Source organism: Manacus candei, unplaced genomic scaffold, assembly GCF_025592945.1.
Source record: "Manacus candei isolate 608988 ecotype Guabito, Panama unplaced genomic scaffold, ASM2559294v1 h1tg000018l, whole genome shotgun sequence".
NCBI classification, from domain to species: Eukaryota; Metazoa; Chordata; class Aves; order Passeriformes; family Pipridae; genus Manacus; species Manacus candei.
Window position 1 is genome coordinate 8,447,214 of NW_026138066.1, and position 21,553 is coordinate 8,468,766.

A 21,553-nucleotide genomic window follows, 5' to 3' on the forward strand; every position below is an offset into this window, starting at 1 on the left:
ACTGCAGTGTTTGGCTGCTGCAGCCCCAGGCAAGGGCAAGGAGGAATAAGTAAAGAGCAGCTTTGAAGCAGAAAGTAGGCTGTTTCCTTTGCTGCTGCTGGCAGACGTGGAAGAAAGCATCAGACTGCACTAAGGGACTGGCTAAAGTGCCTCCTGCAGTGCTGAGCAAAACAGGACAGCCTATGTCAACAGGATTTATGCCTTAATACACAATTAAATCCTGAGTGAGAAACAGATTTCTGCCTTCAGGGCTACTGGTGCTGCCCATGGGGCTGTGTGCTGACTAGGGGCAAGTGCATAACACAGGGTAAGCACAAGGGACAGCTTTCCAACCAAAATCCTACACCACCTCCAAAGGAGCAAGGGCATAGATCCCCGCTGCCCCTCAAGGCCAAAGATCCTGAGCTACCAATATCAGTTTTTATTTTAATACAGACTAAAAGCTTTTGGAGTTCAAAGAAACATTGACGCGACACAGTGACAGAGCACACAATGGAAACCCCGACCACCCCAACCTGGTTCAAGAGGGAGGCCTGGGGCCGTTTGGGGCCCCAGTGGAAAGCTTCTTCCACGTGACCCCTCTCGGGGCACTCTGCCTGTACATGGGCAGGTGTCAAGCAGCAGCAGTTCCCTCCTGGAGCATGGCACAGGGAGGTCACTTGATGCGGTAGAGGACTTTGCGCTGCATACGGTGCTGGATCTCCCCCCGCCGCATCATCAGCTGCAGCACCTTGTAGATGGCATGTTCTGGGTATTTCTGCAAAAAGGAAGAGCAGGGGAAGATGAAAGCCCAACTATGCCCCTCCAGAGAAAGGGACGCCAGCAGTACCAGATGCTGATGCTCCCTTCCCCTCTCACTATTTCAGGTCTGACTGCAGCTAATCTTACAAATCACATTATTCTGTTTCAAGGGTAGAACCCCAAACTACCCAAACCAGCCCCAAACCTCAGAGCTTTTGCAGATCAAATCCCCTTAAATGCTGCAATCACACTGCACACCATTTCTACAAACAACTTCAAAGGCAGGTATGACCAAAAGGTTCTTCAATCACCTCTTTGAGGAATGGGTTTCAGGTCCCAGCAGCTGCCTGGGGTCCCTGGTTTCACAGACCAACCCTCCATGGGGTCCCTGACCCACCTGCCGCATGAAGTCCTGGACGATGCTGTGCTCTGACACCTGAGAGCCAATGGCAAAGCGACGCTTGAGCTGCTTCTCAATGCGGGACAGCATCTCTTGGTCCTCCTGTGTTGTGAAGCCTTCTGCCCCTGGAGGGAGAGGCTGTGTGAGGTCTCGTGCCACCCACGTCACTCTCAAAGCCAGAGTGCCCATCTCCTGTGTCTCCCACCACACCTGCACAACTCAGAGACTATAGGGAACCCATGAGCAACTCCACCATCAAAGGTTGTGGAGCTCCACACAGTTGAATGTAGAACTGACTGCTGGAGCTTCTTCAAACCTTAATGCCATGCTGGTACCCAAGGAAATATTGTCTTCACCCCCATAGAGAAAGATGTTAGAGGACTAATAGGCCTGGGAATCACCTCCAGCACCAGACTCTGCTCTTGGGACCACGAGGGGACAGACCAGCCCTCCCTGGACCAGCATGGGTGGAGACGCTCAGTGTCATTTGCCACTGCTCTCCCTCTGAGGCACAGCCCCATAGGCATGATAACCCCTTGCTGCCACAAGCACTGCTTTGCCTCTGCTCGGGGAGGAGGTTCAGCACCTGCCCCTGACAGTCAAATCCTTGTCTCTCCTTCCTCTGAGCAACCAGGCCCACCATGTTTCTCCAATCCTCAGCACAGAGCATGTCCTCCTCACCTGACAGGTTGCCTGACATGGCAGCGTCAAGCGTGGACACGTGGAAGAGCCGTAAAGCCTCCTCGACATCCACCTCAGTGGCGAAGGGCTGAAGCTTCATCTTCGCTAAGGACTCGGCAATGCGCACGATGGCCTCCAGCTGCCTGCAGCCAAAGGAGATGTTCCCTGTTTTCTACTGCAGTTCCAAGGTCTTTCTCCTTCCCCCCAACCCCTTCCATCCCCACCTACCCCACTGCAGGCACCTCCTGCCTTCCCCTGCAGCATCTTCAGTGTTGCCTTGTTCACAGAGGGCTCCCCCCAAGCCCCAGCACCCCACTAACACCCTTCCTGGGCTACCCCAGTAATGCCACCCCAATCCCTAAGGCTGTGGTGTGGCAAGGAGGGGTGTTGCTCACCGGATGGTGATGGGGATGCTGGAGCGGCGGTCGCTCTCCTGCTCGTGCTGGCGAGTGCCAGTCCGCATCAGGACGTAGCGGTTCTTCAGCTTCTCCGCTGCTGCTGCCGACAGCCGAGGGCCACACTTCCTGCAAGGGGGAACGGGAGCTGGAGGCAGTGCCACCAGGGAGAATTCCTGGGGCAGGGGTGTCCCTGGGCACCCCTCACTCCCTTGGGCCATGCTGTGGCACCATTCTGAGCTCCTCTGGCATCCCTTTTTTCAAGGCAGTTTAAAAAAGGGCACTCAGATAGAGCACGGCATGGTTTGCTTCTCACCACTGCCTCCCACCGTGCAGCCCAGGTGCTGCTAAAAAGTTATGTCTTTCACTCACGTCCGACAGAAGGAGATGAGCTTCTTCAGCTTGTTCAGCTCGATCTCGCCCTCCACAGCCTGGGTCTGCGTCAAGGCACTCACGTGTAAGGACATCACGTGCTTGGCCAGTGTCTAGGAAAGCAGAAGGCAGTCAGGCAGCAAGAACCTCCCTGCCTCCTCCTCCTCCCAGAAAACAGGGCACCAGGAGTCCCAGCTGCACCCACATGCCTCAGCCTACCATGTCTCGCTCCTCATTGTGCTCATCCTTGACGATGAAGATCATGTCAAATCGGGACAGAATGGTGGGCATAAAATCAATGTTCTCCTCACCCTTGGTCTCATCCCAGCGCCCAAAGACAGAGTTGGCAGCTGCCAGCACTGAGCAGCGGGAGTTGAGTGTGGTTGTGATTCCTGCCTGTGGGGGGAAGGTGAAACAGATGGTGTCACATCATAGGAGGGCAAGAAGGACAATAACTCACAGTGAGAGGTCCAGAGTGGTTAGCAAGGACTCATCCTCAATCACTTGCATTTAAATAAACCCCTTAAGTAGTACCCAATTGCTCTGTAATGGTCCCCTGTGAGAAAGGCTCAGCACAGGAGCTATGTGGGGCTGGATCCACATCCTTCTGGAGGAGGACTGGCTAAAGCTGAGACTTAAGCACTGAGTGATTTCGTTTCAAACCTCATGTCAAGGGCGCAGATACACAAGACCACACCACAGGTTTGCGATCTGAGCCAGAAGCTGGGCCCTCAGCCAGGGCTGAGTCCTCCTGGACAGCTCTGGCACAAAGCATGGGTTTGCAGGTAGCAGCATGACAGCAACCAGCAAGGTAAAGCCACGGTGAGTGCTCTTTCCAGAGACTAAACAGCTAAAAGGGACGAGCCAGAGCAACCAGGAGGCAGCAGAGGTGCTACAGAAAAAGATTAAGCAGCAGAAATGAAGAGAAACTCTGACTTGAGAAAGGATCTGGCACCAGGATGTCAGGCAGTTTCTGCAGATCTTCTGAGGGGGGTGAAGAGCAGAGGGAAGGAAGAAAAAGAAGTGACATCAGGCTGTGACATAGGGACATCAGCAGAACTAAAAAATATAGAGGAGCAAAGGACTGACAGAGCAGAGGGAGCTTGTTTCAGTCCTGCTGAAGTTCAGTCTGCCCAGGAAAAGACAACTCAAAGCCTATAACAGGGCTGACTGGTCTCAGATCAGAGAAACCAGCAACCATCAATACCACTTGCCTGGACTCTAAAATGGGCAATTCTGGCAAAAGATGCGTGACCACTGGTTGCTTGGGTCTCAGGCTCACGCCCCAGAACATGCATCCACAGCTCACCTTTGCAATGGAGATGGTCTGCTGCTCCATCGCCTCATGGATGGCCACGCGGTCATCCTCCCGCATCTTCTCATCCAAGGTGGGAGAAACCAGACAAGCAGAAAAGAAGTCACCATCAGTCATCTCTGCCAGACCTCAGCTACACATCCACTGATGTGACCCCCAATAAAGCTCTGTGAAGACCTCTGCAGGATGTAAGCAAATTCCCCTGCAGCCTCCCCCAAATGGAAGTGAGGCCATTCTCAGGAGAGTTGCCCTTTCTCCTGCAGCTCTGGGCTCTCCTGGGAAAAGCTGGCATCCCCAAGGGTTGTCTTTCCCACTCCTGCACAGGCAGCTCCATGGGTACCTTGTCGAACTCATCGATGCACACCACTCCTCCGTCTGCCAGCACCATGGCTCCTCCCTCCATGAAGAAGTTCCTAGAGGAAGGGTCGCGGACCACTGAGGCTGTCAAGCCAGCAGCGCTGCTGCCTTTTCCAGAGGTGTACACCTAGTGGCATGCAGGACAAGGAAAGGGACAGCACATCAGCTGCCACAGCACCCAGGAGCCCACTGCTCCAGTTTAAAGACAAAGCACCGCTGGCACTGCAAAATCTGGAGCTGCTGGAGGAAACACAAGAACCTCCATGAAAAGCCCTCAGCACATGCAGCCGTGCTGGGTAAAGAGCAAGACTATTGCCTCATTCCAAGCCTCGGACTAAACAGCTGTGACGCACCAGAGGGTGTGCAGACACACAAATACAGATATTAAGTACAGAACAGGGAGTGATTCATTGTTTGGTGGTCTGCTGCATTAGCTTTGTTTTCCCACAGAGGGAACAATGCAGTCAGAGGCTGAGTTTAATAGAGACAAAAAAGCACAGCTGAAAACATAATTCTATGCCTGGGCTAAGGCTAGAGGTCTGTGCCTGAGATGCCGTCAGCTTAATTTGTCCTGACCAGCCAGCCCCTCCGCTGATCAAGTCTCAACAATAAACAGCAGCACCAGTCACATCTTTGGACATCTGCAAACAGCCTGGCTCATAGCATATAATGAAAGGCATTACCTGCTTCCCCTTCCCTTCCTCATTTCCCATCCCTTCCAAGCTAGCACCAGAAACGGCAGTGCATGCCTCTGCCAGCAAGTCTACCTGTGGATGCACTGACAAATGTCTGCTGTGACCACAGTCTGGTCTTTGGTGCTACACAAGGAGCAGAAAGGACAAAAGAAGTGTGCTACAAGTGGGTGCCTCAAACCACCTACCCCAATGGGCGAACACTTCTCAACAAACTTCAGCAGTTGGGATTTGGCCGTGCCAGGGTCACCCAGCATCAGCAAGTTGATGTCCCCCCTGCGGGTCAACCCATCTGGGAGCCTGGAGTGACAGGGTGGGGAGAAGAGAGGGAGGAGAGATGGTGAGCCTTTATTTTGACAATCAAGCACTGCTGACTAGTGGCAGGCAGCTGGCAGCACTGCCAGAAGACACTATGAGGGCTCTATGCCATCAGTGACATCCCTGCCAGCACTCTCTCTCCACCAGGCTGACTTTTCCCCACCTCTTGCGAGAGCCTCCAAATAAGAGGCAGGCGATGGCCTTCTTGATGTCAGTGCTGCCATAGATGGAGGGTGCGATGCTCTTGGCAATGGTCTCGTAGATGTTGGGCATGGCAGTGAGGCGACGAAGTTCCTCCTCTTCTTGAGGGGTCACCGAGCCAGCAAAGCTATGCCCTGTACAGTGATGAGGGGAATGATGCAACAGTGGATGTTTTAAAGTAAACTACATCACTCCCCCCTACACCCACTACCACCAAAATCCCTTTTTCAAGATCATGCCAAGTGCAACCAGGTGGGAAGGGTGGAGAGGGCAAGCATCTGCTAAGCAAAAAAAGGCAGGCTGTGTTCTTACAGACTGTCAAGAAAAAGCAAGGACCTTGGGCAAAGCAGCTCTGCATAGTCAGGACCATGTTTTAAATACACAGCTCAATTTGAACAATGGACTTCAGCCTGGATCCTCAGGGATGGCTTAGCAGATTTCCACTTAGATCAATACAACAAAAGCACTTAAATACCCTGGAGGACTCAGGCTGAAACCTCCTCATTTAACATTACTGAGAAAAAGTCCTACAGGACACGACTAAAACATCCAGGGCAAGTCAGAGCCCTGGAATGGCCTGAACATTCTGCTATATAAGCAATAGAGAAGGACCATGGCTGTGATTTCATACAGTCCTTTGCTGAGGCATCACTTTGTTCAGGAAGGGGGGGTGTCTCCCAACACCAGGCTACCAAAACAGAAAAAGTACACACCAAAAGCAGCCCTCACCTGAGCCCTCCACATCCACCTGGATGCCCACGACACGAATGTAAGCGCTTCGAATGCCCACCCCCACGTTGTCACGTCTTTTATTCTTGCTCTGGGCAGATTTCTTGATGGAGTAGATCCCCATGATAGTGACTCTGTTCCCTGGGACAACTTTGTCACACAGGTACCTAAGAGGAGAAAGGAGAAAGATGAGGATGGTAGCAGGGGAAAGGATGGCACCAGCGACATCAGGCGGGATCAGGGTGGGGAGGCTGTGCCAGTACCTGTCACAGTACAGCTGCAAGTGCCGGGGCATCTCCCCGTGCGGCACAGCATCTGGGGACTCCTGTAGCTTCAGGACCTGGAAGTCCACACACTTGCACTTATCTGGCATGATGAAATAGGGGTCCAGTGGACACCTTGGGCGGCCTGCTTGTTCCCTGTGAAGAGAGATCAATCAGGGAAGGCTGTTAGCACTCAAGAGCCACCCCCTAGAGCCCATCTGTGGAGGGGACAGCAGTGACAGTGCCCCATCAGCAGGTAAGGGCAGACGCACAGGGTCAGAGCAAAGGCTCAGCAAGCCCTCTGCCTTTTTAACAGCTGCCAAAAGTGTGCATGAGAACAAGCCACAGGCAGGGTGATACTTTGAGCACTCTCCCTGCCTTCCCCCCTCTCCCTTGCTAGCCAGAAGCAGGGAGGAAGGTAATTCATTAATTACACAGAAGGTAACAGTACAGACTCAGTGACACAGCAGGGCATTTCTCTTTATAACCTCATACACGAAGCAAATGTTAAGTAGATTCTGGTGAGAAAGCAATTAGCAACGTGACAAGGCTGACATCCACCTCCCAGTCTCTCGAGATGTATCTGCCTTGCTAGACTACAAGCTCTCCAAGACAGAGAGCACCTCTACATCCTGCTGCCGTCTCAGAATGGCACTACGGATGCCTGACTCCGTGCAGGGCTTCTGGGAAGGGTAACATGAGGGTGCAGATGCACTCCCGCAGTCAGGGATCGGGAGTGAGGTGCTGTACAGACCACACGCAGGAACGATCCCTAACCCAAACGCCCCTTAAGCTGCAGGAGAGTTAAGGTGCAGAAAATAAATACTGGTAGGTATGAGCCTGAAGACCCAACCCAGCAGGATTGGTTGGCTCAAGAGCTGCAGCACAGTGGCAGCCTAATGCTCGTGGTTTGCACAGGCACCAAGAGCTGTAAAGCAGGATAAAAAAGGACAGTAGCAAAGCACCCCTAAGGAAGGTAACACAAAACAGGCCCCTCAGGAGGGGGAATATGGAAGCAAGAAGTTTGTTTGGAAAAGATAAAAACTTAATAGGAAGTTAGGACGACGGCTTCACACAGCATCATGGGACAGCTGGAGACAACAATGAACCTTTAGGTAAAAAAGGCAAAACACCCTACAGATAAAAAGAACTCCCTGGACATGGTCACTCAACACTGCATGCAGACACAGGGGGAGTATGAAGGGTGGAGGCAGACAGCAGTGAAAGTGCTTCTGCCTTGTGCAACTTAGAGATGACTCTGCAGCATGTGGGATGGAGGGGGGTTAGGAGGGGGAACGCAGTCTTTTTCCCCCACCAGCCTGCCACGTGCATCCCTTTGTCAGTCCTTACGTGTTGCATTTCCTGGGGAGAGCATAGCCCTCCAGGCCCGGGCGCACCGCGATGTTGGTGATGGTGTTGCGGCAGCTGCGGCACTGGATGGTGATCCTGGTGGCTTTGGCTCTCACAGGGGTTGCTGCAATTACTATCCCAGGGATCTTCACGAGGTGGGACATCTGGTCAGACTGAAAGGGAAAAGGTGAAGGGATGGTTAGAAAGCCATCAGTGGAGGATGGATGGAAAACTAAAGAAGTTAAAGAAACACAGTTCTTTCTTAGCTTCACTTCCCACTTTCCTGGGACTAGAGAACACAACAAAAAAGCCTGCACAACGTCACTCCTTCACTCCTCAGTAGTAACGTAACATGACTTAAGCCATGCTGATTTCAAAGCATGAGAGGAGAGGATGGAATGCTCCATGTAGAACATCACTAACAGCAGTAATGTCCCAGCAGCAGGAACCAGCAAAACCAGTCCTTTGCAGTCAGATTTAAGTTGCAGAGTACTGCTGCTTTAAATTAGTAAATTAGTGTGCAACCCATGTTATGAACTGTGTGATGAAGTACCAAAAGCTCCCCTGCAATCACTCACACAGATGCAAACCCTGCCACTCACTGCTCTGCGCAGCAGCCAGTTCTTCTCACCTTCAGGCTGCGGATGGTGGCTGCGTTGGCATCCGATCTCAGCATCACCTGGATGTCTTGGAGAGCTTCCTCCCCTGAAGGACGAGGGCGAGTGACCTCATCTGCGACTTCTTTTGCCGCTTCTTCCAACTAGAAAGGCAGCAATGAGGTTATTGATGGGTTCGTTACAGTATCATGTCAGGGTTGCTCTCGAGGTGTGGCCGTGTCAGTGCACCAGGCTGCAGACCTCCTCCATCCTTACCAGCTGCAGGTGCTCCGCTGGTTGCTTGTACAGATAGTCAGCGAGATCTTCATCAAAGCTGGCCAAGTCTTCCATTTCCACCTCCACCCAGTACTGACTCAGGTTATAGTGCCGTTTGAGCTCATCCCTGGAAGGCAGGAAGTGGTAAAGCTTTGCAGGGCAGAAAGCAAGAGTCCCCCACAGTAACCTTATAAAAAGCAGGGATCAGAGAAGGCAGGTTCTGCAGGGGGTCCTTAGTTTGGAAAGCAAACAGGGAAAATTAGGAGTGTCAAAAAGAGAAGCGCAGAGGGACCTGGGCAAATCTTGCACCCAAACCCACTTTGAAATGTGACATAAGACCAGGGACACCAGTGCTTGCAGTGACAATGCACTTACTAGAGTTACATAACCAGATAAGCAATTAGAAAACTTCTACATAGGATAATAACTATTATACCTAAGATGTGGTTGAAAACAAACGAAGTAATAGCAGAGCAAGCACCATTCTTATTAAAAAGCCAGTGTCCATGAAATTTAGAGGTAAAAGATAGTTCTAGTCCTTGATTATGATATATCTCCATGTTCTCTCACAGTTGTGTCTCCAAGCTGTATAGGCAAAGGGATGGCCAAGAGAACTTCATAGACTTGGAAGGCACACATGGACAGTGCTGCACTGATTTGAATGGATACAGATAAAAGTCCAGACCAGAAAGTGGTAGAATTTGAAGACAGATCTTGAATTTCAGAACTAAGTGCAAGCTAGGCAGTGCAGATTCCTCTATTGCTACCTCTGCCACTGGCTGGCTGAGTTTGGCTAAAAGTTTCTGAGAACATCAGACCTACGTTTTTATATCAGGTTCTAGAGGAAAAACAACATCTCTTACACTGAAAAAGAGCAGGGTTTATGGCCTTCTCTTTATGGCCTACGAGAACAGAGAAGCTGGGACGCGCTATCGCGTATCTGGAGTGTGCACTGCAGGAGGGAGGTTAAGAGCAGACTGGACGTGCAAAGAGCGGTGGATAAAGCTCAGAAAGAGAAAAGGGGCCACAGCAGCACCTGTATTTGAAGGTGAAGCCCGTCCGGTCCGTGCCCACCCGGTACTGCCGCAGAAACTCCTTGAACCGCTTCTGCAGCTGCGACTTCCGAACCTGCCCCTCGTCCACGGACGCATCTCCCCCAAAGCTGTCGCTGTAGTAAATGCCGGGGTCATCGAAACCGGACATCACGATGGCTGGTCCGCTGCGGGGGCGAGAGCGCTCGGTCAGCCCCTACCGCCCCCTCCGCGCCTCCCGCGCCAAGGGCCCCGCGGGATCCCCCCTCCCGGGCTGTACTACACGCACCTAGTGCCCCGTTCCCCGTTCCCGTTCCCCGTTCCCGTTCCCGTTCCCCGTTCCCGCTCCGCACCTCACCGCCCTCAGGAACCCGACAACAACTTTTTCGCGGCAAAAGTGACGCGCAGCGGAAACTGAATGAGTGCCGGGCGCGCGCCGCCACCGCGCGCTCCGATTGGCCCGTCCGCCCCGTGCCACCGCTGATTGGCCCCGGCCGCCCTCTCGCCCCGCCCCACGAGGGGGCGTGCGGCCCCGCCGCTGCCGCTGATTGGCTGAGACGCTCGGCCACGAGCGGTTTGGCGCGAAATCGGGGAGCGAGGGGAGGGGGGAAGCGAAATGGCGGGTGGGCGAGACCATTGTGACGGAGGGGGAGCGGGCGAGGGGAGCGCGCTGGTGGCCCCCGGGAATAAAGTGAATTAATTACGGCTGTAGGCTCCTGGGGCACCTCGGGCCTGTCACTGCAGAGCATCTCCGGGGTGCCTTTCTCCTGACTAGTAGTGAGTTTGGGGGAAGGCCGGCAGGGCATTGGTGCGCATTTTGGCCCTTCAAACACGTGGTGGTGCGCATCCTAAATGATGAGGAAGCTGGAAGCGTAGTGCATTGCTAGGGAGGTTTCAAATAAAGACCGTCTCGTTGTTACAGAGAAACCAGATGTATTCCTAAAGATCATAGACAAGTACAAGAAAAGCTTCAGTCTTCACCTCTGAAGGTTTTAGGCTCAGTCTAGAGTCCTTCAGTGTGTGATCTCACAGTGGCTGTGAGATACCCAAAGGACTATCTTTCTCCTGCGATGAGCAGGTGTCAGTGGGAATCCATATTTTCTAACTTTGGGGTCACAGTCACGATCTCTGGGCAGTGGAGAGGGGCTGAGTGTGGTACAGTGTGTCTCTGAGCTCATGAGCATTTGTTTGCCTGTTTGAGATCTTAGTTACCTCAGCATGGTTGAATGAATGTAATGATCTGGGGTGGCTGTTTGGGGTGGCTTAGGGGGACTGAATTGGTAGGATTTAACATAAACCTGAATGAACAAGTTCTGGTATTTGAATAGCAATCAAGCCTTGTATCCCTGCTTTTCAATCATCTACCTTTTTCAGGAATTAACTATATTTTTCTACCAGAACTGGCATGTGGGTCCAAAGAGAGAATTATTAAAGGGGATTGTGGAAGAGATAAAGGGTAGATAAGAGTCCAAGAATAATGACAGTCCCTTTTTCCCATTGCTAATTCTCAGCAGGACCTGCCTTCTGATTCTTTTTCTTTGAGTAGGTTCAGTGCTGGTCGTTAAAACAGATCAGTAGGAACATGTGTCTTTGGGATTAAGGTCACAGCCAGAACAGGCAGCATCATGGAGACCCGTTGATCAGAGAGGCTTTCTGGTGGAAAGAGAGGAAGGGACTCTGAGGTGGTACATAACAGTTCATTATCTGGCCACACCTGAACTGCAGCCTCTCCTGTGTAGGAAGACTTTCTGAAGCAGATAGGGCCTATGGCTGGCAAAAAAGGCTATCCCTCCAGATCTGCCACAGCAAAAGGCAGGGAAAGCAAGCTGTGTGCATAGTCTGCTCCAGCAGTGCTGTGGTTTGGAGTGTCTTTAGCAAAGTCATATGTGTGCCAAATCCTAGGAGTAAGTTGGATTGGTTTGTTACTCAGGTGAAGGTATCCTCATGTCTCCCATTTAGCTGCCTTGATGAAAACCTAGGATACATCTAATTTTTGGGTGGTGAAAACATACTTGCTGTTCTGATTCATGCTGAAGCTCTCGTAAAGGCAGTCTGGTAACGGAGCTGTCCTGGTTTTGACCAGCTGAGGGTCCCATCACCTTTTGTTTGTAATAGAATAGCAGCTCTTATGTACTGCTTCCACCCCTTAAAAATACTTTGTACACTCTCAGAATTTTGTGCCATTTCTAGAAATAGAGACCAATGTGTAGGAGCTGAAGAAACCTGCCCCAGCTTGTAACAGGTTATTGTTAGCACTGAGTGGGAGCAGAGTCTGGCTCTGATGATAGCTCCCACTTCCGTCTATTGTCATGTCTGTGGAGGCAGCAGCTCCAAAATACAGAAAACCGTGTAGAAGAAAGACACCTCCTTTTTCCCTGGGTAAGGCTTTAATAATAGGAAACACCAGGCCTGAAGACTTTACATTGAAGTTTATTATGTGTATAAATTATATAACCAGACAAGAATGACACTGTATCTTCAACAACCATCTTCTGCTTTTCAAAAACCATAAATGATTGGAAAAAGAAGTAACAAAGACCTACTAGTGTCATATAAAACAGTCTAACCCACGGGAGCCATGCGGCTCCACAGAAAGTGATCACAGTATTATCTACCAGTATAAAAAAACTGAGCAAACAGAGCTCCAAGGACCTTCATATTTCTGAGGAAAGACAGATGTTGAAGCTGTGTTTCTGATCCTGTAGGATTTTTGTAGGCACTCTATAAAGCACTCTATAAATGACAATTCTTGGCCGTCATTTTTAGCCTTTCTATCGTAGTTTTTGGTGATAAAGTTAGTCTCTGAGAAGAGCTCACACCAAGCACAGGATAGACTTTGCCTGAACCCCCTTACAGCACTCTCTTTGATTTCTGGGGAGAAAAGTCTCCTAATATTAGTGGCAGAGCCAAGATCACAGTACCCAGTCAGGGAAAATTTCTCTCAAAAGGACTGGGGAAGGTGGATTAGTTCAGGGTGAGGGAAGGCACAAAGAGAAGGTGAAGGTCCTGCTCTTTCACATGGCAAATAAGCCCACGGCCACTGTCATGGCTAGGAAGCTGAGTGCCAGGATCCACCGCACCAGGGAAGTGGTGGGTGTCAGGTTTGTGTTTTTCCTGTTTGTCCTCTCAGTTTCTTTCCCGTGTGCTGGACCTAGATCAAATAGAGAGAAAAAGAAAATAAAGGCAAGTGAGAAGAGGTTGAGGCAAGAAGCTGCTGGCATGGCACACTTGCTCTCCACAGTGCCAGAGCAGACCTTGCTGGGGTTGTCAAGGGAAGAAGGAGTTCTTCCCTTGGGCCAGGAGAAACAGTGGCAGCAAGTTCTACTCTCCTGGTGAAGAAGGGAAGAAACAGACTTGACCTGGGAATCACAAGGGCTCACAACCCCTCTGCCTGAATGTGAGTACCAGCCTCTTCCTTTGACTCCTTACAGGCTTATAAACGCACTGCCCAGATCCATCAGACTACTGATGTGTGCAGAGGACAACCAAATACTTAAGCCAGAATTTTAAAAGGCATTTTGTCTCCTACTTCTCATTAATTAATTAGGTGTCTAATAACCTTAAAGAGTCCTCAGCACTCCAGACAATTTTCCCAGTACAATTTCAGGATGAGATTCCTCATTCAATAGCAAACTTTTCTGAAAATTCTACTTTTATGACTGTGCTGGGAAAAGAACAGAGAACTTTTAGTGCCTTTCCCAAAAAAGTTGCTTTAAGCTTCATTATCTGGAGATGTACAAGGTGAGGTTTGCTTTTCATTCTTTGCTATGGGAAAACTGTGGTTCAATCCAGCGTGCACTGAAAAAAATCTTTCAGTTTCAGAATGGGTAGATAATAAGGGATTTTTTTATTTGACTTGCATGTCATCAGGGAAACCACTCTCCTCTGTAAACATCTCGCTCCTTACTCAGTTACAAGCCTGACTTACAAGCTGATTACATTTCACCATCCAGAACAATGCTCGCTAGAAACCCAGCACACTCTCTGGAGGGTTTTCAGCAAATACTTCTGGAAGGCATAAAAATGACCAGATGGAGATTTAGTCCAAAGGGACAGGCCGCTGGATAGGACTGTGTGTCTGGAAGAGCCTTCTGTGAGTATCACAGAACCACAGCTGATCTCCTGGGCCCAAAATTGATGCCTTTGCTTCTGTGAATTCAAGGACAGCTTTCCCTGTGGTGAATGAACCTTACATTTGTTAAAGTCTAAGAGGCAGAGAGGGGAGTCTTTTTTTCTCTTTTTGGAGAGCCCACATGTGTCATCCTTGCTCTGTTATGTCTAGAAGAAGCTTTGCACATACCAGTGCCTCTCCTTCCACTACCTGCTGATGGCTGGAGAAGGCATGGGGCAAGCACCTCATGCTCATTTATCAGTGGCTTTTACAAACAAGAACAGAGGAAGGGAGCCAAAGGAAATGAAGGAGCAATGTTAAGCACCTGCCCTTAAGTGTCTTACCGTGCTCATGTGATTTGTTGACATTCCTTGTGCGAAGAAGCTCTGCCTTTGGCTGCACAGGATGACCATTCTTCTGGCCCTTAGACACCAGCTCCTGCAGCGCCTCAAACACCTGAGAATAAGAAACACTGTCTCATTATGTGGCCTCCTCTTCTTCTTTCATGGACCCCTTGCCCCTTCCCCAGGCATTTTATGGACTAGAGGAAGACACAAGCCTTTGGTCCCAGTCTCCTATTTTGCATAGAAAATAAGCTGCTTGTGGGGTCAAATCATGTCTTTCAAGCTCCTTGTTCGTATTACAGGTTCTCCCTGAAGCTTTCAGCTAAGGATAAGGTGATTGCCCATCTTCTGATGGGAAGGAAAGCAAGGTACCTGTGTACCTGGTCAGTGTCCACAGGGGACCTGTGGAACTTTACTACATTGGTAGGACAGATAGGTGGTGATCCCTACTCCCAGTGTCAGCCCTCATTCATATCTGGATACTGGCACGTGGAAGAGGCTGGATTCAAACACTAAGGGAGGGAGAAGAGCTTTTCAGAGACCATACTTTTACTCGGCTCCCAGTAAAGCATGGCCATCCAGCTCTGACTAGCTTGCCCTAATTCACAACTTCTCATAAGCTCCCCAGAAGAAATACTGGCTTTGCATTTCCCCTCTAGCTATTTTATTGTTTGAGAGAGGGTGTGGGCTGGCAGGGCTGGAAGGTTGTGTACGCACCTGTATATTTAGCAGGAATGCTTTCTTGGCCTCCTCCATGACTCTTTTCTTAGTGGCAAGGTCCATCTCGAGAGCATTCATGCGGGAGCGATAGAGCTGCTTGAACTTGGTGGCATTGGAGACTCCATCGAAGGTGAAAAAAGCCAGCCCTTCTCCAGTGCTGGGCAACTGGAGGGCCTTTTGGGCAATTTTTTTCAGCACCTGCCCCCCAGACAGGTCTCCCAAATACCGGGTGTAGGCATGGGCCACCAGGAGCTCTGGGTGGTTCTTGCCTACGTAGTGGAGCCTCTCAACGTATTTCTGAGTAGCCTCGGGACATGGGATCTCTTCCCTCCAGTTGCTGCCGTAGAAGTACTCCAAGTCTTCCTCCAGGGCAGCTTTCCGGTGCAGCTCCGCCGGAAAATACACAGGAGCATAAACTGGATTGTTCTTGTTACGTTCAATCTCTTCCTCCAGAGCAGAGTAGATGAAGTACAAGGATGCTGTAACCAGCTGAAAGAGAAGAAAGAGGATTAGCTACAGGAGCATCTATCTGTCTCCTTCAAGTCTATGGGACAAATCCTGCTAACAAAAAGGTACTCATGGGCACACCCAATGTGAGTCATGCACATATGTGATGTTGCAGATTTCCCATTTGGAAAACAGAGTTGCAAGGTGCAGGAAGCCACTGTTTAGCCCTTCCCCTAATGCTTGAGGCAGCAATCAGGTAAGCCCTTTCCGGCAGATATTGGTCTTACTTGCTCTCAAAGTCACTGCCTTTGCCTTCACATTAAAGACCTTGCAGCTTGATGTAATGTAAACTGAGCCCTGTTTAATCATTTCTGGTCTATTCTCAGTCCCTTAGTCAATAGAGAGGGTATTCCCAAAGGTACATTTTCTGGTGCATTGTTCAAATTTGAATGCTTCAAAATGTGGCTTCCCTTTGTGCGGCCTTGTGAGACGATGACACACACTGTTTATTTTTCACCATATTCATCCTGTTGGCATCCTACCATCCTGGGAACCGAGGCACCACCACTCTGCTCATTCAGGCATGCAAGTGGGGTTGCCTCCTCGGTTGTCCCAGGGAGACAAGATAAAAGGGAGCTGGAAACACGGCCTGCCTCTGAAAGATGCCTTTGTGAAGGAATGCTGTGAGCCTGTGTTCTCCCCTCTATTTTGAAACCATTGTTATTGTTGTTTTTCCCAGCTTATGTGATACTTTCTTCTATCTGCCAGCTTTTCCACGTGGTCTAAGACAATCTAGCTGTGTTCTTTCCTTCCCAGGCATTCTGTTTTCAGAGGCTGTTACACCTACACCACTCCTTCCTTACACTGGGATCCCTTGCCAGCAGCAAAGGGTAAAAGATGAAGGTATTGCAGTACAAATGAGTCAGGTTGGATAGGGGGGATTACACTGCTTACAGGAGGGAAAGCAGTTTACTCTCTCAGAAAGCAGTCAGTTCTGCAGGGAGTTTCTATTTCAACTTTTCCCCACTGTGCCAGCAAATAGGACTTTGATAAGCACATGGGCAGTGACTTAGTTGTGGAAACAAATATTCACCATCTGGAGAGTCAGGTAGCAGGGCAGATATATGGGTTTGCCAAGAGAGTAAACAAAAATAGAGGTTTTTAAACAATAACCTGCTACCCAGCTTACTGGAAAAGAAACAAAATATGAGACCATTGCCTAACAAAGTAGGCAAAAATATAGGTCAACTGGTTGTTTTCAGAGGCAGGTAGTGGTTTAATGAGAAACACGCCTTTTGAAAACTGTCGTTAATTTTTAAAACCCATGTCCTATCTCACTTCCCCAACAACATATAAAACTCTTCTGAGAAACCAAGCTGTATTCCTGAAGGTCTGACTTTTTACACTCATGCCAGCCTGTCTCAAAGTTCACTGCCTAACCAATGCCACATTTCTAACAGCAGGGAGTCAGCACCTGAGATTAAATTTATGCTTGACTAAGTATTCTGAATGTCACCTGTCAGAAATAAGTAGTCTTTTTCCTACTCTTGTGGATTTATTTGCCAAGAAACAATTCAACAACAAAGTAATTAAGCCACAGGTTGGATCGCTAGCTGTTATATGCAAGCCCATGCGTCACATCCTATAGCCTCTCAGGAATTTCTTGCCCAGGTGCTTGCTTTGGTTTTGCTCACGGCTTTGTTACGTGGCTCAGATCCCAGGAATCGTATCTAGCCAGGTTAGGCTAATATGTGGAAATGTTTCTCTTTTATCTTGAAAGAAGCAACAGGTTCCTGCCTGTTAGCAGACTTGGATTGCTCAAACTCAGTCTGCTTTTGAGTTATTGTTCATGATTTCAGCGCAAAGTGACAATGCAAAGTTTAGTGCCAGAGATGATCCCACATCTTCACTTTCTCACCATTCCCTCATTATTTCTAGCTCTGCCTACAGTATTGCAAATATCATATGCTCTCTCTTTTTGGCATTTTGGCTGCTCAAGTATCTGCACAGTATCTCTATTAAACATCATTGCCAATAATTAACATGCAGGCATTTATGAAGAAAGAGAAAAGCAATTGCACTAATCCCATCAACCTCTTTGTCTTTTTTCTCCTGTTTCAGTTTGGCTGCCCATCCTGATATGCACAGTCCTGCCCTGCCTTCTGTGAGAGTAGCCAGGAGTTTGATGAAAAGCATGTTTTGCGTAGGAGATGCTGATACCAAACAGCTGTACTGTCCCCATTTTCCTTACCTGTACTGTTCCCATCTTCCCCCCTTTAGTCCCCATTCAGCCCGCCTGATCTAACTGGTGAGGAAATCCCATCCCCAAGCAAATGCTGCTATGAAGTACCTTAAACTCATCGAGTGACACCTGCCCCTTTTGGAAATTCTTCATGAACGGTGTGTTCTCTGCCTGCTCATGCACCTCCTTGGTAGCTTCCTTCAACAGTTCTGACAGGTCCTTGGACATGCTGGGAAAGAACACCAAAACGATATTAATGCCGTCTCTCTCCTCTGGCAAAATGGATCTTAGCTCGCTAGGAAAAACGAGGGAGCCTGGGATGACAGAAAACGGAGCAGAGCATTCCCGAGAGCTGCGTATGGGAACCAGGGAGCACCAGCTTTCCAAACGCAGTCCCGGGCGAGGAAGACTGACAAACTCCATCCAGAGGTGAAAGCAGCAGCATGCCGTTCACTGCAGAGCAGGAACAGGAACAGCATGCCTAAAAGCAACGGGAGAAACACAATATTCTTCTGGCAAAACACTTCCCTCTCGTTCCCGTCCCGCTCTCACCTTTCGGAGCTGTGTGTCTGGGAAGTTTCCATGTTTCTCCAGGTCGTTTCACTCCTCCCCTTCCCTGTTGTTGCTCGTGCTTCCCTCCTTCCCTTCTGCCCCCAGGACACTGAAGCTCTGAGCTGGGCAGCCCGGCTCCCGCATCCAGCTTTATACTGCCTGGCCACGTGAGCGGCTGAACGCTGACCTCAGTGTGAGTACAAACTTCTTGCAACACAGCAGCACTTCCCTTCCCAGCCTGGCTGTCACCCTCTCCTGGCCTGCAGCCCCAAGGGACCAGAAGGAAGTCACCTGATGCATCCTGATAACTAAGCACAAAAGAAGGGGTTATCCAGCAACTTCTCCTTCGAGGGTGCCTGGCTCTGTAACCCTTTCAGTGCATTGCCCATGGCAGGCAGAGGCTGGGTGCAGCAAAAGGTGCTCATTGTCCTGGAGGCAGTGGGGTTGGACAAGGAGGGTGGATTTACAAGGCTGGGGCAGGGAGGGCAGCCTTCTCACCCTACATCCCAGTCTATCTGCTGGCTGCATCCTGCCTGGAGAGCTAATCCAGCACCCCCCCTCATCTGCTCTAGCACAACTCGGGTAAAAGCATCTTATTTCCTGTGGCTGTGCACATCTTCAGAGAGTCTTTCAGGTAACACAGCTGGTTGGGGGCCATGGGATGGGGAGCTCAGCACTACAGGTTGGGGAGCACAGCAGGACCCTGGGGGGATGTACCAGTCATGGACACCTGGGGTAGTCTGGGTGCTGCGGCACATGCATGCACCAGCTCTGGTCTGCAGGTGCCAGAACTGCCCTTGTGCAGTGCTGGGCACTAGGGAATAAACCCTGTCACTTTGCACGGGGCCAGCACAGGTGTGCCAGCACTGACGCACAGCGAAATTGGTTCCATGCTCTCTTGCTCATGGAAACAATACCGTCTGTTTTGTTTCACAACTGGGTCCTGTTGTCACCACAGCAGTGTGCAGGGCAATTTAGGGGAATAGCACTCCATCTCCTAGATACCCAGAAGGCTGAGGTAGCTGGTGGGCTGAAAAGATATCATACAAGGCTTGGGGGAAACTGAGGAAGTCTGATCTGCAGAGACTTTGAAAGGCAAATAATTTTCCCCGATCTGAATAAAGAGAGTTGGACAAGGTGCTTCTGCCAGTAGCTGTCTGCTCTGCTGTTTTTTACTGATGGTCAGTGAAGCAACCAACAGATAAAGCTGGGCTCTCCTTTTCCACCTGTAGCTATGCTGGAAGCAGGGCTATCTGGGACAGGGCTAGCTATAGTTTGGAAAAGCACACATTTTGTGCTCAACCCAAACAGCAAGGCACTCAGAGCCACCATTCCCCTTCTGCTGTGGGTGTGAGAAAGTCCTTGCTACAGTTGTGCAGGGGGTGGTGGGGAGGCAGAGCCTGGGCTGGAGGGAGAAGGACTGTGGCATCTGCTGTCCATCTGCCCTGTCTAGCCAGTCCTCTCTGTGGCTTTGCTGGTGGGTGCTGCCATTCAAGCCACGCACCTCACCTGTCTCCCTGTCACTGCACCTATACCAGGTCACAGCAGGATTGGGTGCTGTAGGTTAAAAAGCTGTCCTGGAGAAAATATACTTCCATGCTTTTTTTTTTTTTACTCTGGCAGACATCTGGCATGCAGCGTTCAGGAAGGATTTCTCAGCATTTCCATCCTGACTCAGCCAGACTTTTCCTGTCTTGCTTTTGTCTTTTAAAGCAACAGTGCATACGAGCAAATGCTGTCCTGTCACGTTCCACTCTTACTCCCATGCCGTCGCAGACAACTTGTTGCTGGCTTGCTTCTTTTCTCTAAGGTAAAATAAATGTATCAGGATGTCTAAATCTTTGAAGCAATTAGTGACAAAGCTCCAGAGAGAGGGCTCTTTTGTGGATTCCACGTGCAGAGCGTAGAGCAGCATGGCCAGTCTCTCCTGAAAATGTTGATGCCGTTTTGCCACAGGGACAGCCCCAAAACAAATGTTTCCCTCTGGCATAACTTCTTAAAGCCACATTTTCTGTCCTTTTCAGTGAGTCCTATTCTGACGTGGGAAGCAGGAGTACAAATTGAACCTGTAGTTCTAATGCAGGAAAGTAGGAAATACGTGAGAATTATATGAGAATAAGAATTATATTATGAGAATATATTATTCATTTTATGAAATACCATGAAAAAATCCAACCCTCAAGCCCTGCCCCTCCTTTCACCTCTGTTCTGCAGCTCAGGTAATGCACCTAGTTCTTCCCTAAGAACTTTCTGGGTGCTGAAAGCCCATGTTTTTGTCCCCTGCCTGCCTGCCTGCCTGCCTTCTTCCAAGAAGTTGCATGCTTGGAGGCCTTATAAAGGGTGTAGCCAAAAAGTCCTTCTCCCTTTCATCCAGGATTGTGGTAGGTGTGAATAAGAGTGGGGGAAGAAAGAGAGGGTGTCTAATCATGTTTTTACCATTCCAGGTAGGTTTCCTGTCTTGTAACCATACTGCCCCAGGATGTGGAGCCAATGTACCTCCTCTGGATCTTGGGGCTTTACCTTTCCCTGGGTTAGTCACAAGAGATGCAGCTCACCTCTGCCATAAGCTTTTGCAAAGGTGCAGGCAAGAAAGCCATGCTACATAACTGATTTATGCTGTCTGATCTCTCACTGATCTGGGTTTCTTGGGATGGAACAGTTGCGAGACTGGGCCTAGCTCTCTGGAAAGGCTCAGATATCCTGCAGCAAGATGGAAGGAGAACTGAAACTGGGGTATCATCATCTTTGCAAGTTGCTGCCCTGAGGCATTCCTGGCCCCATCCAGTGCTCTGCGACGTATTCTTCTGCTCTGCTGTTGTTTTGTGGTGGGGGAAAGGTCAGTGACATGGAGTGGGCCAATGTGCTAGCAGGGATTTGCAAGGGACTGTCTCTTCCTCAAAGAGAACTTTGGAAGTCAACGCGGAAGCGATGAACGGGGAAGGAGGTGTGTGCTTTTAGTGGAAGGAACAGACTGACTCCCAGATCATAGTGGGCAATGGGAAAGAAGAGACCAGCCCATATCCAGGTCACTAGAAGATTTTGCTTAATATCACTGAAATGTCAGGGCTGTGGTCTCCATCATGCCTGGCATTAGTCCTGTCATCTCCTATTCTTCCAGTGAGCTGTGGCTGGTTGTGCCAGGGCTACTCCTTGTGAGGGCACTACTGAAACTTCTCAGGAAATTTTTAACAAAGATGAATAAAATAGCCTCAGGCAAAATATTTGTAATAGTTCCTACTGGGCTTAAAAGCCTCTGTCTTCACATTCCAGGGCCTGAGGAAATGCTTAATCAAGAGATGGTAGATGAATGGTTAACAGTAACAGAAAGTTATTGAGGGATCAATGTTTCCGTCTGGGATAGGGAACTGGGGAATTTTCTCCTCTTTGTATATTAACAGCCTGTTCTGCCAGTAGATTTAT

General features: G+C 49.7%; 2 protein-coding genes across 3 annotated transcripts; both read right to left on the reverse strand.

Annotated features, from left to right (window-relative positions):
- Positions 1–406: 406 nt before the first annotated feature.
- On the reverse strand, positions 407–10,305 carry MCM5 (minichromosome maintenance complex component 5). Its single transcript, XM_051784579.1, has 17 exons — positions 10,071–10,305; positions 9,723–9,905; positions 8,687–8,813; positions 8,446–8,574; positions 7,815–7,987; positions 6,465–6,620; positions 6,202–6,368; positions 5,435–5,606; positions 5,142–5,253; positions 4,245–4,388; positions 3,899–3,964; positions 2,809–2,985; positions 2,590–2,702; positions 2,218–2,346; positions 1,823–1,965; positions 1,139–1,266; positions 407–757 (listed from the first exon to the last, which is right to left on the reverse strand). The coding sequence occupies exons 2-17, from the start codon at positions 9,887–9,889 to the stop codon at positions 656–658; spliced, it is 2,205 nt and encodes a 734-aa protein (XP_051640539.1). The 5' UTR covers positions 9,890–9,905; positions 10,071–10,305; the 3' UTR covers positions 407–655.
- A 1,822-nt stretch (positions 10,306–12,127) lies between these two features.
- HMOX1 (heme oxygenase 1) lies at positions 12,128–18,274 on the reverse strand. Of its 2 annotated transcripts, XM_051784634.1 has the most exons (5): positions 18,134–18,274; positions 17,690–17,810; positions 14,890–15,381; positions 14,173–14,284; positions 12,128–12,868 (listed from the first exon to the last, which is right to left on the reverse strand). In XM_051784634.1, the coding sequence occupies exons 1-5, from the start codon at positions 18,163–18,165 to the stop codon at positions 12,732–12,734; spliced, it is 894 nt and encodes a 297-aa protein (XP_051640594.1). In that variant the 5' UTR covers positions 18,166–18,274; the 3' UTR covers positions 12,128–12,731. The 2 variants fall into 2 exon arrangements, with proteins under 2 accessions (XP_051640594.1, XP_051640593.1); XM_051784633.1 differs by lacking the exon at positions 18,134–18,274 and having other exon boundaries at positions 17,690–18,036.
- Positions 18,275–21,553: the final 3,279 nt, after the last annotated feature.

What these genes read in the sequence shown, in the direction of transcription:
- MCM5 (XM_051784579.1), bottom strand. Translation starts at nt 9,889, where the DNA reads ATGTCCGGTTTCGATGACCCCGGCATTTACTACAGCGACAGCTTTGGG. An exon ending in ACAATGAGGAGCGAGACATG is followed by an intron (nt 2,703 to 2,808) that starts GTAGGCTGAGGC and finishes CTGCTTTCCTAG; the next exon opens with ACACTGGCCAAGCACGTGAT. An exon ending in TCCAGGACTTCATGCGGCAG is followed by an intron (nt 758 to 1,138) that starts GTGGGTCAGGGA and finishes TCCTTTTTGCAG; the next exon opens with AAATACCCAGAACATGCCAT.
- HMOX1 (XM_051784633.1), bottom strand. Translation starts at nt 18,004, where the DNA reads ATGGAGTTTGTCAGTCTTCCTCGCCCGGGACTGCGTTTGGAAAGCTGG. An exon ending in CATTCCTGCTAAATATACAG is followed by an intron (nt 14,285 to 14,889) that starts GTGCGTACACAA and finishes TCTTATTCTCAG; the next exon opens with GTGTTTGAGGCGCTGCAGGA. An exon ending in CAACAAATCACATGAGCACG is followed by an intron (nt 12,869 to 14,172) that starts GTAAGACACTTA and finishes TATTTGATCTAG; the next exon opens with GTCCAGCACACGGGAAAGAA.